The 17,283-nt window shown below is 47.8% G+C and overlaps 8 protein-coding genes across 8 annotated transcripts; 3 read left to right on the forward strand and 5 right to left on the reverse strand.

Annotated features, from left to right (window-relative positions):
- Nucleotides 1–24: 24 nt before the first annotated feature.
- Nucleotides 25–691, forward strand: BKA55DRAFT_295178 (uncharacterized protein). Its single transcript, XM_046185574.1, has one exon. It carries the CDS (start codon nucleotides 177–179, stop codon nucleotides 540–542), a length of 366 nt encoding a protein of 121 aa, XP_046051757.1. The 5' UTR covers nucleotides 25–176; the 3' UTR covers nucleotides 543–691.
- Nucleotides 692–2,335, forward strand: BKA55DRAFT_295179 (beta-1,6-galactanase). The gene is made up of 3 exons (XM_046185575.1): nucleotides 692–1,254; nucleotides 1,305–1,478; nucleotides 1,533–2,335. Exons 1-3 carry the CDS (start codon nucleotides 841–843, stop codon nucleotides 2,205–2,207), a joined length of 1,263 nt encoding a protein of 420 aa, XP_046051758.1. The 5' UTR covers nucleotides 692–840; the 3' UTR covers nucleotides 2,208–2,335.
- A 757-nt stretch (nucleotides 2,336–3,092) lies between these two features.
- On the reverse strand, nucleotides 3,093–4,553 carry BKA55DRAFT_591848 (uncharacterized protein; the record flags this gene model as incomplete). The annotated part of the gene is made up of 6 exons (XM_046195313.1): nucleotides 3,093–3,287; nucleotides 3,359–3,392; nucleotides 3,453–3,924; nucleotides 3,978–4,196; nucleotides 4,239–4,297; nucleotides 4,339–4,553. The coding sequence occupies 6 exons, from the start codon at nucleotides 4,551–4,553 to the stop codon at nucleotides 3,093–3,095; spliced, it is 1,194 nt and encodes a 397-aa protein (XP_046051759.1).
- A 693-nt stretch (nucleotides 4,554–5,246) lies between these two features.
- Nucleotides 5,247–9,919, reverse strand: BKA55DRAFT_687340 (uncharacterized protein; the record flags this gene model as incomplete). The annotated part of the gene is made up of 3 exons (XM_046199053.1): nucleotides 5,247–8,322; nucleotides 8,383–9,515; nucleotides 9,572–9,919. 3 exons carry the CDS (start codon nucleotides 9,917–9,919, stop codon nucleotides 5,247–5,249), a joined length of 4,557 nt encoding a protein of 1,518 aa, XP_046051760.1.
- Nucleotides 9,920–10,380: 461 nt separating this feature from the next.
- BKA55DRAFT_506872 (uncharacterized protein) lies at nucleotides 10,381–11,181 on the reverse strand (the record flags this gene model as incomplete). The annotated part of the gene is made up of 2 exons (XM_046187303.1): nucleotides 10,381–10,802; nucleotides 10,851–11,181. 2 exons carry the CDS (start codon nucleotides 11,179–11,181, stop codon nucleotides 10,381–10,383), a joined length of 753 nt encoding a protein of 250 aa, XP_046051761.1.
- A 525-nt stretch (nucleotides 11,182–11,706) lies between these two features.
- BKA55DRAFT_561978 (Ribonuclease/ribotoxin) lies at nucleotides 11,707–12,346 on the forward strand. Its single transcript, XM_046192207.1, has 3 exons — nucleotides 11,707–11,764; nucleotides 11,822–12,089; nucleotides 12,140–12,346. The coding sequence occupies exons 1-3, from the start codon at nucleotides 11,750–11,752 to the stop codon at nucleotides 12,250–12,252; spliced, it is 396 nt and encodes a 131-aa protein (XP_046051762.1). The 5' UTR covers nucleotides 11,707–11,749; the 3' UTR covers nucleotides 12,253–12,346.
- A 155-nt stretch (nucleotides 12,347–12,501) lies between these two features.
- Nucleotides 12,502–13,678, reverse strand: BKA55DRAFT_638797 (glycoside hydrolase superfamily). The gene is made up of 2 exons (XM_046197089.1): nucleotides 12,948–13,678; nucleotides 12,502–12,898 (listed from the first exon to the last, which is right to left on the reverse strand). The coding sequence occupies exons 1-2, from the start codon at nucleotides 13,443–13,445 to the stop codon at nucleotides 12,527–12,529; spliced, it is 870 nt and encodes a 289-aa protein (XP_046051763.1). The 5' UTR covers nucleotides 13,446–13,678; the 3' UTR covers nucleotides 12,502–12,526.
- A 669-nt stretch (nucleotides 13,679–14,347) lies between these two features.
- BKA55DRAFT_506284 (uncharacterized protein) lies at nucleotides 14,348–16,398 on the reverse strand (the record flags this gene model as incomplete). The annotated part of the gene is made up of 5 exons (XM_046187255.1): nucleotides 14,348–15,473; nucleotides 15,526–15,567; nucleotides 15,617–15,754; nucleotides 15,806–15,910; nucleotides 15,959–16,398. The coding sequence occupies 5 exons, from the start codon at nucleotides 16,396–16,398 to the stop codon at nucleotides 14,348–14,350; spliced, it is 1,851 nt and encodes a 616-aa protein (XP_046051764.1).
- Nucleotides 16,399–17,283: the final 885 nt, after the last annotated feature.

Here is a 17,283-nt window from a genome sequence, read left to right on the forward strand (position 1 = left end):
ATGTTCCATTTGTTTCGCGACTACTCACGCCACTATCTTCATCACGGATCTCGGCTTCCTACCCTGGAGAGTTCTGTGCGTTGTAACATCTCATGTCCATCCTAGTTCCAGCGAGTCAATATAAGTGTTTCAATAATGGTGGAAGGTAAACCTACTTGAATCCTAGGGTCAGGAAAATGGTTTTTAAAAGGTTGCTGCTCAGTACTGCGTTAAGCGGTCGAATCGGCTTGACAGTGTCCTGCGGATCCTCAGCATTTAGCCAAGCACGGCCTATTGTCGGCCTTGTTAGGGGAAGATCTCCGAATAGTCATCCGCACCTCTCACCATCGCGCTCTCGCTACCAAATGCTCCGAAGACCAAGATTTCCTATTCTAGCGCTTCCAATACCGAGGATCCTTCGCGCTATTCAGACTCGTGATAGTCACCCCGCATCTTTGACCAGGGGATTTGCGGGGTCGGGGATACCGGAGCCGAAGCGCACAGGGCACTCTGAAGTCGCATCGACGCTGAATGTTTATTATGCGGGGAAGACAAGCATCTGAATAGCGTCAAGATCGACAGTTTGTTTCCCTGGATTGGGGGAATATTTGTCTTCCCCAGCTTTTCGCTGGTCGCAACCCCTGTTCCTCGTACCATTAGTTCAGGAGGACATACGTCAGGTGTTGTTGAGCGTCTAATTCAAGATGAAAACTGCCAAGACGCCCGGTCCGCTCCGGAGCGTCGGTGTTTTTGAGTTTAATTCGGTGTCGTATTGGAAAAGTATAAGGTCTCAAAGATTCTCATGCAAGTTCATTCCTTCGAATCAGGATCCAACTCCCAGCTTCATCAATCTTCTCCACCATGAAGCTATTCGTTAGCCCTCTCCTGGCACTCAGCTGCCTCATCGGCAATGCCGTAGCAGCGTGGCCCAATGGACCTTTCAAAACCGAAGGTCGTTGGATCGTCAACTCCAATGGTGACAAGATCAGTCTCGCTGGAGCTAACTGGCCCGGCCACGGCGAAGTCATGGTCCCCGAAGGTCTGCAGTATCAATCCATCAAGGATGTTCTGTCCGACATCAAGAGCATCGGCATGAACGCAATTCGCCTCACCTTCGCCACTGAGCTTGTTGATCAAATCTATGCCAACGGTGGTAAGGATGTTGATCTCAAGACTGCGTTTGAGGAAGGTCTTGGAAAGGAGAATGGCACAATTATTCTTCAGAAGGTGTTGAAGAACAACCCTTCTTTCACCGCTAAGACAACACGTCTTGAGGTAAGCATAATTAATGTCTGCTAATTGAGGTCATACTAACAAGTTATTAGGTCTACGACGCCATTGCTGCTGAGTGTCTTCGTCAAGAGATCTACATCGACCTTGACAACCACATCTCCGAGGCTAAATGGTGCTGCGGCGGTACAGATGGCAACACTTGGTGGGGAGATACCCAGTTTGATGTCGATAAGTGGGTTCGAGGCGGCAAATACATGGCAGCTCACGTATGTTCTTTCACTACTCCCCGTACCCAAGGTTTCAATACTGATTGTAAACAGAGCAAGAAATGGCCTGCCAAGATCACCCAGTCTCTGCGCAACGAGCCCCGTGAGCCTACAAACAACAATGCGCTCCGTGACAAGTCATACAACTGGAGTGATCTCTACAAATACATGCGTCAAGGTGCTGATGCAGTCCACGAGGCCGATCCCAAGGCAATCATCGTCATCTCCGGCATGAACTACGACACCTACGTTACTCCTCTGTACTCTGGTGAGAAGCTCCAGCCAGGAGGTGAGGTCTTCAACCGAGATGACTTTATCGGCTACGGCAAGGATAAGCTCGTTCTTGAGATTCACAACTATGAGAACAAGGGAACAAGCTGCTCTTCCCTCCGCTATAACCTCTACAACAAGGGTTTCCAGGCCATGAACGAGAGTGATTCCAACGTCGCCGAGGTCTTCCCCGTCATGTTGACTGAGTTTGGTCAAGCTATGAACGGTGCTGATTACAACACTGCCAACACATATGTCAGCTGCTTGTCGGAATATCTGCCTGAGATCAAGGCTAGTTGGTTCATTTGGGTTATTGTTGGTCGTTACTATACGCGTCAGGGCATTCAGGAGTTTGATGATTCTTGGGGAATGAAAAAACCTGATTGGTCTGGCTGGAGGAACGATGAGTACATTGAGAAGTATCTCAAGCCTCAGATTGCGGGTACACTGAAGAAGTAGGTTACAGCGGCATTGAATTTGACCCTTATATGATTGAAGTGAATTGTGCTTCATCTGTATAGCCTCAGTCTCCCGTATGCATTTCCCCGTGTTCATGACCTATAGTTGCTTTAATTGTTTCTATCAGCGAATACACTGAGGTTGACCATTGTAGTTGTAGTTTACATTAACTGTTACTATCTTCCAAGACCCGGTGTGGGTAAGAGAAATGTAGCAGAAAGGCTCACTTATATAGGTTGGAAATCCTGCTGTAAGTAGTTTCAGAGGCTGGCCAGGTGCATACCGCAATTGGTATTCTTAAATAGCTAGTAATTTATTATTCATTAGGTACGGTCTGCAAAGTATGGTACGCTAGTATAATTAAGAAGAGGAATGTTCATCTCCATAGTAGCTCAAACCACGTTGAAGTGAATAGAGTGCTGCAGAGCCTAGCAGAGGGACAAGACACAATCCGCAGAGCTTGGAAGACAGTTGATACTCTGACTAAAGTCAGGCTAACAAAATGAATGCATTGCAACATTACGGGCTAGGAAATACCACTGATGAAATCCCTTTCCTTCTTTATTTTGTCCTCATTATCTGTGTTAGCAGCCTAAGGTTTGACCTTATGGCCAACAATCATTCAAATAACCCTTTCCTTCTTATAGGATAATAACGCCTCAGACTGGCTTTTCAGCCTCGATAGTTTACTATGAAGCTGTGTCGGACCCCCCCCTCTTCGTATTACCGAAAGCATGTGCGGCGACACAAACACTTAGAATATACTTGAGTTGTCTAATATCCAATGTCTCTACCATCATTTGGCAATAAGCTACTGCACTATTCTATTGACATTACAAGTACTGCTCCCTAATCAAGTGCTGATATGGGGGGATGATCAGCAAGCTACTGGCGTTCATACTGCTTACGAGCTTCTTCAACCCACCTCCACAATCGATGATCAGCAAGAAAGGCGAGGTTCATTTCCGACATCAGCGTCAACCTTCTCGCCACAGCAATGGCGTCCGTGTTTACAGTTCTCTTAGGGGGGAAGCAAGCTCGCTCCCTTTCCTGCAGCTCTTCCACCGGAAGATCATCCTCCTGAAGTTCATATTTTCGTCTCGGCTAGCGCGATTTTAGAAGAGCCACAAAACCCCATCTCCTCCACCCACATAGGTGTCCCTCCCGTATATGAGTTCAAATAGCCTCTCGAAGAGCTGGTAGTCGTTTTTGGAAAGTAAACGCGTTAGTCGAGTGAAATGTCACATTCTCTCCGAGGTCTTCCAGAGAATCGCATCAGGCACCTCTTGGGCTGTTTTGGTAACTTCCTGGATAAAACTTGACCGATACGCAGCAGTGAGAAACGCTGATGGTGGCGCGGCTGAGCTACCCAGAGACGGGGCAGTGAGGATCTCAGACACTGGGCCAGTTGACGATGAACTCCAGTCGATAATAGAGGTGATGTTGAAGTTTTCATCAATATAGATGTTGCCAAGATGAAGGTCTGGATGGGAGATCGTGAAGCTACTTGCCGCGTTTGAGGAGAGATCAGGTATCATCTCAGACAGAAATTGCCCTGCAATGCAGTAGAAGAGGATATTTTTACTGTGTTCAATCTTTTGGCCGATTGCCATAAAGCCGTTCCACCACCTCGATGCTTTCTGATAACTTGATAAGCTTTCATAATCCAACATGTCAGGAACTGGCGCGAAAAAGGTGTGAGGCGTGAGCGAAAGGTCTTTAGCATGGAGATGAGAGAAACAAGATAGTCGTGTTCAGTAATGAAAGGACCGCGGTCAAGTTCAAGTGAGTCTCTCTCTTGCCACGTAAGAGATGGTGAGAGGCATTCACCAACGGCGTAGCTAGCATCTCCATATTGGAAAAGGGAACCATTCCTATCAAATCGGTGCGTGGATAGTTCTGACATGAAGACACCAAGCTGGCTCATGACTTTCCCTCGGTTCTCATCGGAGATACCCATTGGGGGGCGACGATGCTGGAGTCCTGGGACTTAGTATCGAGGTGGACTCCAGGCATACGATCCTAGAGAACAGCCAGTAGCTTTGCTCTGAAGAATATATGGAATACCCATATCATTATCTCTAGATCCACTAGGCAAGGTCAATACTAAGAGCCCAAACATAGAAAATACTGCTGACCTGTATGGTATGAAAAAGCCTCGGGAACTGGAATTGAGGTGTTTGCCTTGAGATATAGTAACGCAGATGCTTCGCTAACAAGAACCTTAGAGGTGGTTTCATCGGAGTAAAAACTATCAAGGCCGCTCTTTGGGGAGCGAAAAACCCATTCCACCCCATCTTGGAAACATAGAAAGGTAACCCAGTTTAGGCTGCCGCATTTTGGCATCTGGGTTATATCGCAAGTACATGGTTGGCCGAGACGCTGTTCCGAGAGGGAAAGGAGCGCTGGGAGGTTGAATTTGGCGAAATAATAGATTTTGTCTTTCGTGACTCCAGACACTTCTTAATGATTTAATATTTGACAAAATGTGCAAATAAGTTGAAGAGTTGATGAAGGTGGGTGGCGCGGTGACTAGAATGAGGTTGGGTCAGTCAGGCCCCTGCAAGAATCCCTAAACGCCCTGTAGATTCCACATGTATGAAGACGCAGCAGGACGACGTGAATGTATTAGCTACCCGGAATATGGTGTCTAGGGTCACGGTGGTATTAACTGTGACAACAAAGGCGCTTGGAAGTTGGACCCGATGGTTGCGGCGGATGAACGGCGAGAATGCCTCAGGCAACATGTGCAATAAAAGTGGGTGTGCTGATCACCCTGAATAGCTTCACCTAGAGACTAACTACGACATTGATGCCTTGTTTTCGTCTCCATCAGATTGCCACGAATTTTCGGTGAGACTCTTGCCTCTATTTCCCTCTCATCGCATCGTGCTATTCCACGACCCTTCATCTGCGCCGACTCTAAACCCCAAATCGAAGATGCGCTGGCTACCTGTTGAGACATGCAGCGTATTCTACGACTTGGGCGGTGTTTCGCTTAAAGGGAAAGCTGTAGCCAGGAGGCAGGAGGCTGAGTCCTCATTCTAGCTCTGGAACCCTGTGACGGGACATCTCCAAAGCGTCTTCCAAACGCTCCATATCTCTCTCAGTTGTGCCTATGTCTCTAAAAGACTGGAAAGCTCTTGGGAAGGATAGTGGCCCGTCCTGGCTCATCGACCACGTGAAAATCCCGGTATCCACTTCCTCGATCCAGGCAATGACTTCATTCACCCATTGCGGATGTTTTTCAATGAGATCCTCGAGAACATGTTTAGATTCAGGGCCAAGAAATGCTGCTTCAAGTACCGATGGCATGATACCATGTTTATGTGAAGCAAATGCATCATGTTCCGATAGTTCAAGTGCGCCTGGTAGAACCATCACCGTATCGCCAAGTTCCAGTAAGAGGTCCGTAGGGATCCTGACTTTTGCCAATAGTCCCTTCATGAACATGAACCCCAATGTCCGTAGCCATTGGATACGAACACTCATATAGGCGAAGCAAAAAGAATATAGTTTGATAGGGTATGAATCCCACTGTTGGAACCGTGGTAGATGAATGACTGGGAGCCTTTCTTCAAAAATGTCTAATTTGGATCCTGGGGGTAGATTATGAAGAAGACGATAAGACTGCTGGAGCTCTTTGACTGCCCATTGCGCATCGGTAAGTGCATCGTGAACAACGGCATACTTATGGCGACGTTTCTCGAGAGCATCGATAATTTTAGGGAGCATCCAGAGACCTAGACTGTCTAATTGACCATACTCATCCCACTTCGCATGCAACCATTCTTCTGTGGTTTCGGCTGCCCAGCTGTGAGCAAACTCCCGACCAGACTCCATAGAAGATAGCCAACTCCATCTTCTAGAGATTTCAGCGATAATCGACAAAGTGTTGGGGGTGGTCAGCTTGATCCAGGGACTGAGATCTGGATGCGAGTGAATGAATTCAATTGAACTCTCAATTGCTTTAGGCGTTTTTAGAACCTTCGAGCCTTGAACAATCCTATTTGGCACTGGGACTTTCGATGTGTTTGCCAATGAGAACGTTCTATGAATCTTTTCGCATAACCTTTTCTCATCAGAATCATGAATTGGTTTCCATCCATCTTCTCTGTGGAAGTTCGTCACGAAGTAGAAGTTCCAGTCATCCCAAGCTCTAGACTGCAGAATCGGTAGCGGTGACAAAGTGGTGATGATACCAATACCCTGAGCCCTTGGAGGGGTCTCGGCAAGAAATGGGCAATCAATATCGTCCAAATCTTTCACCGTGATCTTGAAGCTTGGAGCAGAAAATGGGCGATTGAACAGCGGAGATGAAGAGTCATTCAAGGATATGTTTAGTGGCAGAAAGTATAGCACCAACGCCCACTGCCGTAGTAATACTACCCGGGACAGGTTGGCATAACTGGGTAGTGCAGAGGACCCCAAAAGATGCCACACAAGGTTCAGTCTATCCTGTGAGATACCATGTAGCGCTACATCCAGACATGAGCCGTCATGTGTGCAGGTATTGGGATCACAGCCGATTGAAGTCAGCATCCGTGCCATGCCAAGATCTCCTCTCATGCATGCTTTATGTAGCAGGAGATTGATCTTGCGACGACGACGCTCTGACTTTCTCCATGGGATCCTCTCTAGTAGCTTTGGGACCTCATCGGAACCGATAAGCCTCAAAAGTTGGAGTGTAAGATAGAAGTCACTATCTGACAAGGAGTACAAATCAATATTCCCTTGAAGCAAGCAGTGAACAAATCGTGCTACAAGGGGTTCTGGCATCCCTGATGTAACGATCTTGTAGAATGTAGCGCTATTTGCTCTGAAGTCTACTGCGAACTCTTCCTGTATCAGCAGGTTGAGAAGGGATACGTTGCTAGATGAGACAGCGAGCTCTATTAAAGCTTCACTCAGAGAAGGAAACTGACTTTGTTCAAGATCATCGCGCGACAGAAGAGTAGTAACCGCCTCTATGTCAGATGAGTCGATAGCCGATCGGACTATCCGCATGTAGAACTCATCAAAGACGGAGAGTCGTAACAAGAGCGGTCGCTTGGCTGGATGTTTCATGCGTAATTGAACAAGCATCGGACATAGCCACTTGACGAGTCCATAGTCCATATCAGTATTGATAAATTCAGGCGCAATGTGCCGCAAAAAGGTCCAAAACGTTGCGTAAGACTGAATCATTCGAGCCCCTCGTTCTTTTGCAAGTTCTTGTTTCAGGAGTAGAAGGTGGCCATGCGACAAAGCCCATATTATGTTCGCTGATGGCATAAATCGTACAGCCGAATCAAGTATGAATTTAGTTGGTATATTGGTGAGATCAATGCCAAATGTTGGATGTTGAAGTAAATAATGCCAACGACATAGTGGATCAAGGTATTCGACATGGGAGGTATGAAGGATCCAGTTCTTGCTCGCGTAAGGGAGTAAGGAGAATTGCTGTGAATCATCCTTCCAGTGGCTCTTGACAGACTCAGCTAGGACTGGTCCAACATCATGCCTTAGTTGAGACCGCAGCTTCAAAAGTCGGTCGGCGATACCTTTTCCGACTGAGTTTGTCTTTATGGTGCTCAATGCCACTCTTTTGGGCATATCATTCGCCTCAATCTTTGGTACAACGTTTCTGGTTAACCTTGTGTCGAAGACGTTGTAGCTAAGATAAGTCACCAACGTTTCTGCCATTGATCTCTCTGCTTCATCCTCACTAAAGGTCCATGCGGCAGCGTGGTTCGGTGCATTGAGGCAAAAGCTCCGCGCACTATGATGGATGAAACGAACAGTGTCATCTTCCTCATCTACCATTACTAGGCTTCCACAGAATCTCAAGACTCGTTCAATGCGACTGATCTGTTCTGCGGGATCCCACGCTGTCCGTCCTACTACAACGCTGGCAGCCTCTCGAAGCTGTTCGGTGGTAAGTAGTTCTCTTGCTGAAGCTAAAAGTTTAAAGATGCGTATGTGATAACCCTTGGTATCGCCTGAGCTGGCCTTGGCGAGATTTCTCTCAAAGGTTTCTGTCAGATCCCGTGGCAGATTCTGGATGGTTTGGCGTATTGCATGGTCTGTCATCTCAGCGCAGATAGAATCAAGTTGCAGTGAGACCCAAAGGAACCTATTGGAAGTCAGAACGGTCTGATGGATGAAGGCGAGATGCAATCAGGCGTGTACTCACATGCCACATGCTCCATTTATAAGTTGCTCTTTAACCTCCTGGACCAAGTTTGGATCTTTAATAATAAGCCTGCCTTCTTGAATCCGTCTAGCAACTTCAACTTGAACATAGTCCGAGATGTCTGGGTTGTCTTCTGGAATAGAGACATTAAATCTAAAAGAGTGATCTTTCCATGTTAGGATTTGTTCAAGAGTTCTCACAGAGACGCAGAGCTTGTAGCCATGCGGTTGTATAACAGATAAGGCCCTCAGCAGGGCGTGTTGCTCCGGCATGGGACATTCGTCAACACCATCGATAACGATGAAGACGCGCTGGTTGTGTTGTGGAACTTGCTTGAATATCTCCACAATATCATCCACGTCCCGGATGGTTACATTCTTTTGGAAAATATGATCAAAGTCTCTGTTCGCGACGAAGTGCTCAAGAAGCTGCCTGATAAGACATCCAAGTATTGTCCTAGCATTTAAGCCATCAGGTCTATCATAACGAGCGAAGAAATACAAAACGATCGCATTACTCTGAAGGTTTAAATCGTCGACGACATTGGCTAAAAGGACTGACTTGCCAGCTCCCAGCTTTCCACGAAATAGTACCGAGTCATGGCTGGACTGGTCAGACTGCCACTGCTGATACTCAGAGAAGGATTCCAAAAGACGAGTAGTTCCAGATTTTCTTGTTTGCTTCCACGTGGTCCGATAGTCGTACTGTGAACATGCCTGCAGAAAACGAGCACAAGTCTTAATTCTCCGCTGATGTGACGAAGACTCGGATAGAAATGTTGTGAGCGAGCGAAATTTCGCATTTTCTTTGGCCTCCTCGTCTACCTTCTGATTTAGTAAGAGGTTGGCCTCTTCCTTTATCGATGATGACCATATGTCAAGCTCTGACTGGAATTCTTTCATATCTGGGTCGCTAATAGACGTCGAGAGTCGGCTGAAGGCGGACTTCCGTGTCCATGTGATTGACTGAAAGCATAGTCTGGTAACAATGATGAAGTATTCGCACAGATAGCGTTGAAGGTTCTTCGATTTGGGATAAATTGCGGCCATAGCTTGATAGCGCGGAGCGTTTCGACCGACAGCCATGAACAACAGAGAAAGTTTTTCCAGATACGTGAAGTATCCAGTTATAACCTACCCGTGATTAGTATTAATGGGAAAGCCACGAATGCGATTTCGGATGCGCTTACATGAACGGTCATTCTTGCAGCAGCCCAAACACCGCACGCAATGATATTTTGCGAGCCTCCAACAACAACATCGCCAAGCGCAGCGAACTGCTGGATTGCTTGAAGAAGATTCGTCATTCTTGGGCCAAAGCATCTCCCACGACCATGCTTGGTCGTGGCCTTCAAGTCCATCTCGGCGGTCAAGCGCATCACATCAGACATAGTTGGGGCTGTCTGAGCAGCTGACGATCGCGAGGCTCTAAACGCGACTTTTTGTTCAGAGGTAAGAGCTGCCTCGAACTCGGATACCGCCTGGGCGAGGCGATTATCTGGTTTGAGCCGAGAGCCATCTCGCAAAGAGAGCGCCATGTCGATGGTTTATTGAGTGATGGATGGACGTCAGAAAAGGCGACTGATTGAGGGGAAATTACAATGCGGCTGAGTTGCGTCAGGCTGCAGTATAAGGCTGTGAGAAATAAGGCTGTGTGTTGAAAGTGCTGGGATCGAGGCCAGCCAACCAGTAAGATCTTTCTAACGACAGCAAGGCAGAGAACCTGAGAACGGGCGAAGACGTGCTCATTTTTGTGTCGCTTGTCAATGTCTAGTGTTTTGCTATTTTGCCTAGTATCAAACCCTTGCAGTAGGAACCAGAGGCAGGACGCGTTGTCAATAAAAACGCTGAATGCACTGCATAGTTCACAGATGTCAATTAACCGAAGGCGAATAGGTGATCTTTGTATGCCAGATCATGCCGTCAAAGGCGCAATTAAGGAGAAGAAAGGACGGTGGAATATTAGCGATAGAGATACTTCAAGTTGATCACCGTTATATTAGACTTTTGTGAGACTATCCGTCGCCTGGCTCACCAAGGACTTAGAGTCCTGGGAGATGTCTGCTTCTTTCAGAATCGAGAATCGATCCTGCCAGACTTTCCATCTGTCATTGTTGAAACCCCTCCATCCGGCCTCATCTTTGAACTCTGCCAGGCTAGCACCAGGCTTGGCGACTTTGCCGTCAAACTGCTTTCCATCCTTGCTCGCCTTAGCAAGAGCATCGGCGGCGTAGATAAACCAGACAGAAGAGGCCTTCAATAGCTTGGGCGACGTCTGGGAGATCTTATCAGCAGCAGGGTCTTCGAGCGCTTCTCGCAAGGTCCAAATGGCAAAGAGGCTAAGGTCATCAACCCCAGCAGCAGTTGCGCGCGCAAAGAAGCCGTTGATATTGACGAAAGCTTCATCGGACTTTTCTTGTGCTTATCAGAGTCAGTAAGTGTTCACGATTGTCGGAGGTCGGAGCTCACCGATGTCAAGCTGCTCGCGTGCTTTACCCCCAAACATGGGGAGCTCATCCCAGCGCTTCTCCTCACCCCAAACGACAACCTTCTTAGCTGTCTCAGCAGATTGCGGAATGCTCTTTATCGCATGCAAGGTTTCCACTAGCTTCCCTTGCCTGTCGTGGGGGGTCTGCTCGGCAGCGGAGAGCACCGAAGACCAAAGGCCGTCGAATTCCCCCTCAATCTTTGAAGCGTCTTCATTCTTCTTGATAGCCTCTAGACAAGGACTTGCGAGCTTCTCAGCAGCTTGTTGGGCCGATACGGCACTGTCGCTCAGTAATTTCGTGACGTCGGTCATTTTCCGTGTGGAGATGAATGAGAGAGATGAAAAGCGAAGGAGAGAAAGCATGAAATGAATGCAGGATGAAGGGATTGCGACAAGAAGCGGAATTACAAGATAGACGATTGGCGCTAACACGGCGTATCACGTCCGATTTCCGAAGATGAAATACAAAAGGGCTCCAATGATTGCGATAAGAGCAACACATGGGCACTTGCTGAGACAATTATATGCCGATCACGACCCGCTCTCGGTGCGGATTTTAATGTGACTGGTCAGACTACGCTCAGCTACATCTGCCCATCTGCCGGACCTACATCCGAATTAAGCAGGTGGTGATACTATCTCGAAACTTGGTGAATTATGCGGCCAATCGGACTCATCCGTTCATCCACCTGCCTCTATTTGTGAAGATCTACATGTTTTGGGACACCGAGGTTTCGATGGACTGATAGCTTTGGTGTTCCGTGTATACACAGGACATAGAGATGATTAACTATAAAATCTGTGAGAGGACTCTTATCAATGATGTAACCACTCCTACACGCTCTCATCCATCGTTGGTTGTTGTACACTCATTGACAAGATGCTCTTCTTCAAGGTACGAAGCACTTGCAACTACATACACAAGCACGATAAATGCTGACCCGATTCTTAGTCTACCGCTTCTCTCGCTGCTCTTGTCAGTCTGGCTGTCGCCAGCCCCATTGAGAGCCGTCAGTCCGCCACTACCTGCGGCAGCACCAACTACTCCGCCTCTCAAGTCCGTGCTGCTGCCAACGCTGCTTGCCAGTACTACCAGAACGACGACACTGCTGGCAGCTCCACTTACCCTCACACTTACAACAACCGCGAGGGATTTGACTTCATTGTCGACGGTCCTTACCAGGAGTTCCCCATCAAGAGCGGTGGTGTTTACACTGGCGGTAAGTCGCTAAGCAGAGACGAATCAGAACTACTTCTAACATGTTTTCAGGTTCCCCCGGCGCTGACCGTGTTGTTATCAACACCAACTGCGAGTATGCTGGTGCCATTACTCACACTGGTGCTTCCGGCAACAACTTTGTTGGATGCAGCGGCACTGACTAAGCTGCCATGCTCTTCAATGCTGGCTCCTGGGCCTTACGTTACACGCATATAGTTATCTACCTTGTCTTGACGACATTAAAATACATACTTTGACTTACTCTACCTTCTGCCGTCTGTAGCTGGACCCATTATTCCATGTCTAAATGTTATTGAGAAGCACTTCTAATATCTTCTTTCAGAAGGATCTTTCATATCTTATGAAACAAGGAATGAACTTGAATTAAGAAGAAAGATAAAAGGATGATTCTGCCAATGCCGTGGGCTCTCATGAGCCCTAACAATACAAGACCCATTTATCCAAATTCATCTTCTTGATAACTTTACTGAATCCATCTGATCCTTCCGCCGCACCACTAGTAGAGCAAATCTTCTTCTGATCCTTAGCCTTGACCTTTGGTGCGCCCTTGGGGTACTCAATGTTGAAGACTGGCTTTCCTGCGTCGATGTAAGGCTGGTACAAGTCGCACTCAGAATATTGGATGCAAGACTCGTTGATGCAGAAGGCAACATATGGAAGAACCTCTTCTGTGACATCTCCGCCGTTCTTCATACCCATGACCATGTTGTACTTGGCTGCCTCTGCAGAGAGGAACTTGACGTATGAGATGGTGTCTTCCTCGGTGAGGCCGAGGCCATTATCATTTTGCTGCGGCAATGGTTAGTGATCTGTGTACTTCTTTACGTGGGTGACTTACATATCCATCCATGTTATCAGGGTCAATAGCATCACATCCCTTCTCAGCCGCCAGCTTAATTCGTTGCACCATGATAGCTCGTACGGCAACACTGCTGATATTCACCCACCTCTCGTCTGGCCAACCATCCATTACCTTACCAAGATCTTTCTTCGGAAAGCTGTCTTTATCTTTACGCCAATTCTCCCAAGAACCAGCACTGAAGTAACAAATCACCTTTTTGCCACCTTTCTGCATGGCAGTGATGGTGCTCTTGGAGTTCTCAAAGAGATCCATATCCCAGATGGGGACGTCTGGAGTCATAGAGCTAACACCTGCTTTGGGAACTTTGACGACCTCGGAGAGGATGATTTGCCATGGTGTCCCGACTTCTGGCTGCCATAGTTCTTTGCGCTTGGGTGTTGTGAAGCCACGGGGGGTCAAGGCTTGGGCTTGTGATAGTTCGGAGAGAGAGGCTGCGACAAGCGCCGCGGATTGAAATAAGGAAGACAGTCTCATTGCTTGACTTGCTAAAGTGATGATGCGTTTTTGTTTGATGAGGAGAGAACTATGGTTCAGTCAAGTCTCAGCTCTACTAAGTTCATACATGGCCTCGATTGCGCTTCCAGCAGGTTTATGTACGATCAGAGTTGCCACCTGTGGCACTATGTGACTATTACACAACTCGGTCCTTTTCACAAAGGTGTTCCAGCCCATTCCAGCATGGCGGAACGGACTAGACTGGGCCGATTGGAGACCCTGAGATCCAGTCTTGGTCGGCTTTGACTAGTCTAGAAGCTAATGACAGAACTAATGTCACTGAAGCCGTCGATGTCTTTTCGCGTGTTGTACAGGATTGCGGAACAAAATCGCATTATCTATGTGAATTGATGTTAAGGCTGTCCTAGATCGATCTTGCAATGCTCATTTTGATTTATAATCATCAATGTCTCAATTTAATCGATATACTGCACACTCATGCCTGGACGGGGCATAGGGCGTGAGGAATGGTCAAGCCTAGATCCAATCCCGATGCGTCCAAGAATTCCAGGCGTCATTCTTTAAGTGGTTTTGGTCTGCAAAAATGCTTATGGGACGAATGTCTATGGTCAAACTTTGGAAGAAGGCTGTGAAATGACGAGACACATCCGATTCAGCCAGCACACAGCCACCATAGAATGTCACTGACCAAAGGGACGAACAGAGAATACTTGCAAAGTGACATTGAATGAACACGACGAGTCGAAATTTATTGCTTCCAATTTATGTCGATGCAGGTGTGTAAGGAAATCTCAAATTCGATGCATCCGATATATGCAATCTTCTCCGTCTTCGTCCTGTCCCATCTGAGTTGGCGAAGCCGGTTGAGAACAATCGTGTCGCAGCACAGATTCTTTATATGACCGCCCCTCTCTGTGGCCTCAGTAGTGCCTCTTTCGAGTCCTCCTAGCCGCCTGCTGGCTCAGCTCAATAGTCCATCTCATCAACTTCCCATCATACTCAGCAGTATGTTTACCCCTTCCACTTCCGAACCATGCTTTCTTCAACGCATCAGCTCTATCTCCATCCTCGAGATGGCCTAACCATCTCAGTATGGTAAGGTATCCGCTATCCAGGGATCCAGAAATCCACGCGTGATGGGGGCTCAGAGCCTCGCCACAGATGGCAAACTTTCCATCGCAAAGGATCTGCTGGAACTCGGGGTAGATATACTTAAACTGGCCAGGGCCAAACAGAGCGAAAGCGCCGCCTGTGTATGGATCGTGAGACCAAGCGAACGCGTGATGTTCGAGGTACTCGTTCCTCAAAAAGTCAACGGTGATCTTGGGATCTTGGCTCTCACCCCAAAGCTTGACGAGATCTTGGAAACATTGAGTGATAACAGCGTCGTCAATATGCGGCTTCTGCTTCGTGTAATCGGGAATCAGAGATCCCATACGCGTAGCATCCTGGGCCCACGTGTAAGAAGTCATGAGCACTGCGGAAGTGTCATCGCCATCATCCCAAGATGGGTAAACGATGTTGCTGCTGGGTAAATCAGAGCCCGATACACCGCCAAAAGTGCTGCCGTTCGTGGAGGTCTTGTACATATTTTTCCACCACCGAGTCTTGAACTTGACTGCAACCTTGCAGGATCGATCGTAGCTGAGAGCTCGGATACCAGTGAGAATCTTTCTCTGGGTTTGAGGAAGACCGAAACCGGGGACCAGGCCAGATATGTCCATGCGCTGGAGAGGGCCCATGGCGGTGGTGTTGAAGACCATGTCATATGCCTCTGTCTTCGTACCCTCAGCCCCAGTAATAGTCACTTCAATCTTGTTCTCTTGGTGGTTCTCCGACATGGCTACGACAGGTGTATTCTTCTTGACCTTCAGAGAGATAGGGTTGTGAGGAGCCCACTTAGGGTCCTCGATACATTGGTTCATCTTCTCGGTGACAACTGACATGCCGCCTTCAAGACGCCACCAGGGCTTGCCAGCAGTGGCCTGGAAATCACTGAAGTCACATAGAGACTCAACAAATGACTGCTCGAAGAGACCAGTAGAACTACATGGTATTAGTCTCCGATATTTTAAAGGGTCGCGGGTGGTGAACTTACGTGGCAGCTGTCTCGGCATCCTCGGTCTGGTCATAAGTCCATCTTAAAAGGGATGTTAGCAATTGCGAAAGATGTTCAACATGGTACTTACTTCGGGTCGGTGAACATAAGCCACCCTCTAGTAGAATGGTTGTCCTTGCCACTGGCGACCCATTCCTCAAACTTCTCGTCCCAGTTTGACCCAAGACCCTTGATGATCTCGTTCATTCGGGCATCGTAGGGTTTTCCGCTATACAAAGTCAGTATTGCTGACCTAAGATGGGATGGAAGGTCTTCTTACTCAGGCGATTCGGTGTTAGAGTACCAATGCATCTGTGGCTCGCAACCAGCATCGAGGACATACTTCGTTTTCGGAAGTTTCAGCTCCTCGATGAGTGTAAGTGTTCTGTGGTATTTTAGTTCATCGATCCAGCAGAAAGACTAGCGTACTAACGATTTCATGGCATCAATCTCCGGAATACGCATGGCTCCAATGTCATAGTAGTTATGAGGACAGGCCTCATCTTTCTCAAACTTGTACGTATATACTCGACCGCCAATTCTATCCGAAGCTTCATAGATATCCACATTGGAGATCTTGAGGTACTTGAGCATCATGGCGAGATACAGGCCTGTAGCGCCAGCACCGACGATAGCAACGCGGCCCTTGTACTCTGAGAGATGCTCCAAAGGATCCTCATGACCATGAGATGGTGCATGGCCTATTGCAGGCAGAGGCTCATTGCGACTGACATCGTCATTCAGCTCATATCGCAGGCTCCGGAGGTGTTTGTCAAGAAGATGCTTGGCGTAAGCGACCCGCAGACCACTTGGAACCTGTAATGAAGGGTCCTGGGGCGGCATCGCCGGGAGATGCTCTGCACGTTTAGCCATTATCGCTAAGGAATAAAGTGAAAGCTGATCGTTCTCTAACACAAAGAGAAAAGCCAATCCTTTGAACCTGTCGAAATTCGAGGAGGAGCAAACGGTCACAGATCTTCTCACTTCAGAAGTGAACAAGCCGCCTCTTTTGTACCCAATGTCAGTCAGCAGAACCTCCCCTCTCGATGCAAGACTTGATGCAGTCTCACAAATGTGAACATATCAAATTCCTCCCATTGGCTTCCCCTCACTTTTGGCGCAACAATATTGAGAATTGGGCATATTGTGGCGAGCTGAACCACCGAGGCTTGGCTGGGGGGAACGGCTCAGGCGTGCCACTAGATGCATGAGCTAGTCGGCCCGCCCGGCAACCCGCAACTAAGCAGCCGCCATACCGCTTTTTGGTGCATCACGGGCAGATCTCCCTTGCATTCGGTGTGCTACGTAACGCAGAAGCTGATGGTCAACCGTGGACGGGCCAATACTTCGTCAGGAAGCCGTCTGACAAGCTGATCTGGAGACTCTGAGCTGTTACCCTGGGAATTGACAATCACTGTCGCTTTTATCTTGGCTGAGAAAAGAAATCAGGCTATCAAAACCCAGAACAGAATACGAGGGCACTAGTCAGTGCCAGTAAGCAGCTGAAACCTCTCATCATACTCCGACGAGGGAGTTGTTCTGGCCAAGCCAAAAAATATCACTGAGACCTTGGATGTTCCCGCAATATGTGCTATCTCAGGCAAATAGATACGTGCGTTTAGAGTTGAACATGATGCTGTGTCGAGTATCCACGTTACGGTATCTCGCAGATACGAAGACTACTCTACCCGGCAGTTAATTATTGTACTTCCTACAATTCACTTACATTTCATGTCTATGCCATGCTCTACAATAAAT

The sequence above is a fragment of the Fusarium redolens genome, assembly GCF_020744475.1.
Source record: "Fusarium redolens strain MPI-CAGE-AT-0023 chromosome Unknown BKA55scaffold_5, whole genome shotgun sequence".
Classification (NCBI taxonomy): domain Eukaryota; kingdom Fungi; phylum Ascomycota; class Sordariomycetes; order Hypocreales; family Nectriaceae; genus Fusarium; species Fusarium redolens.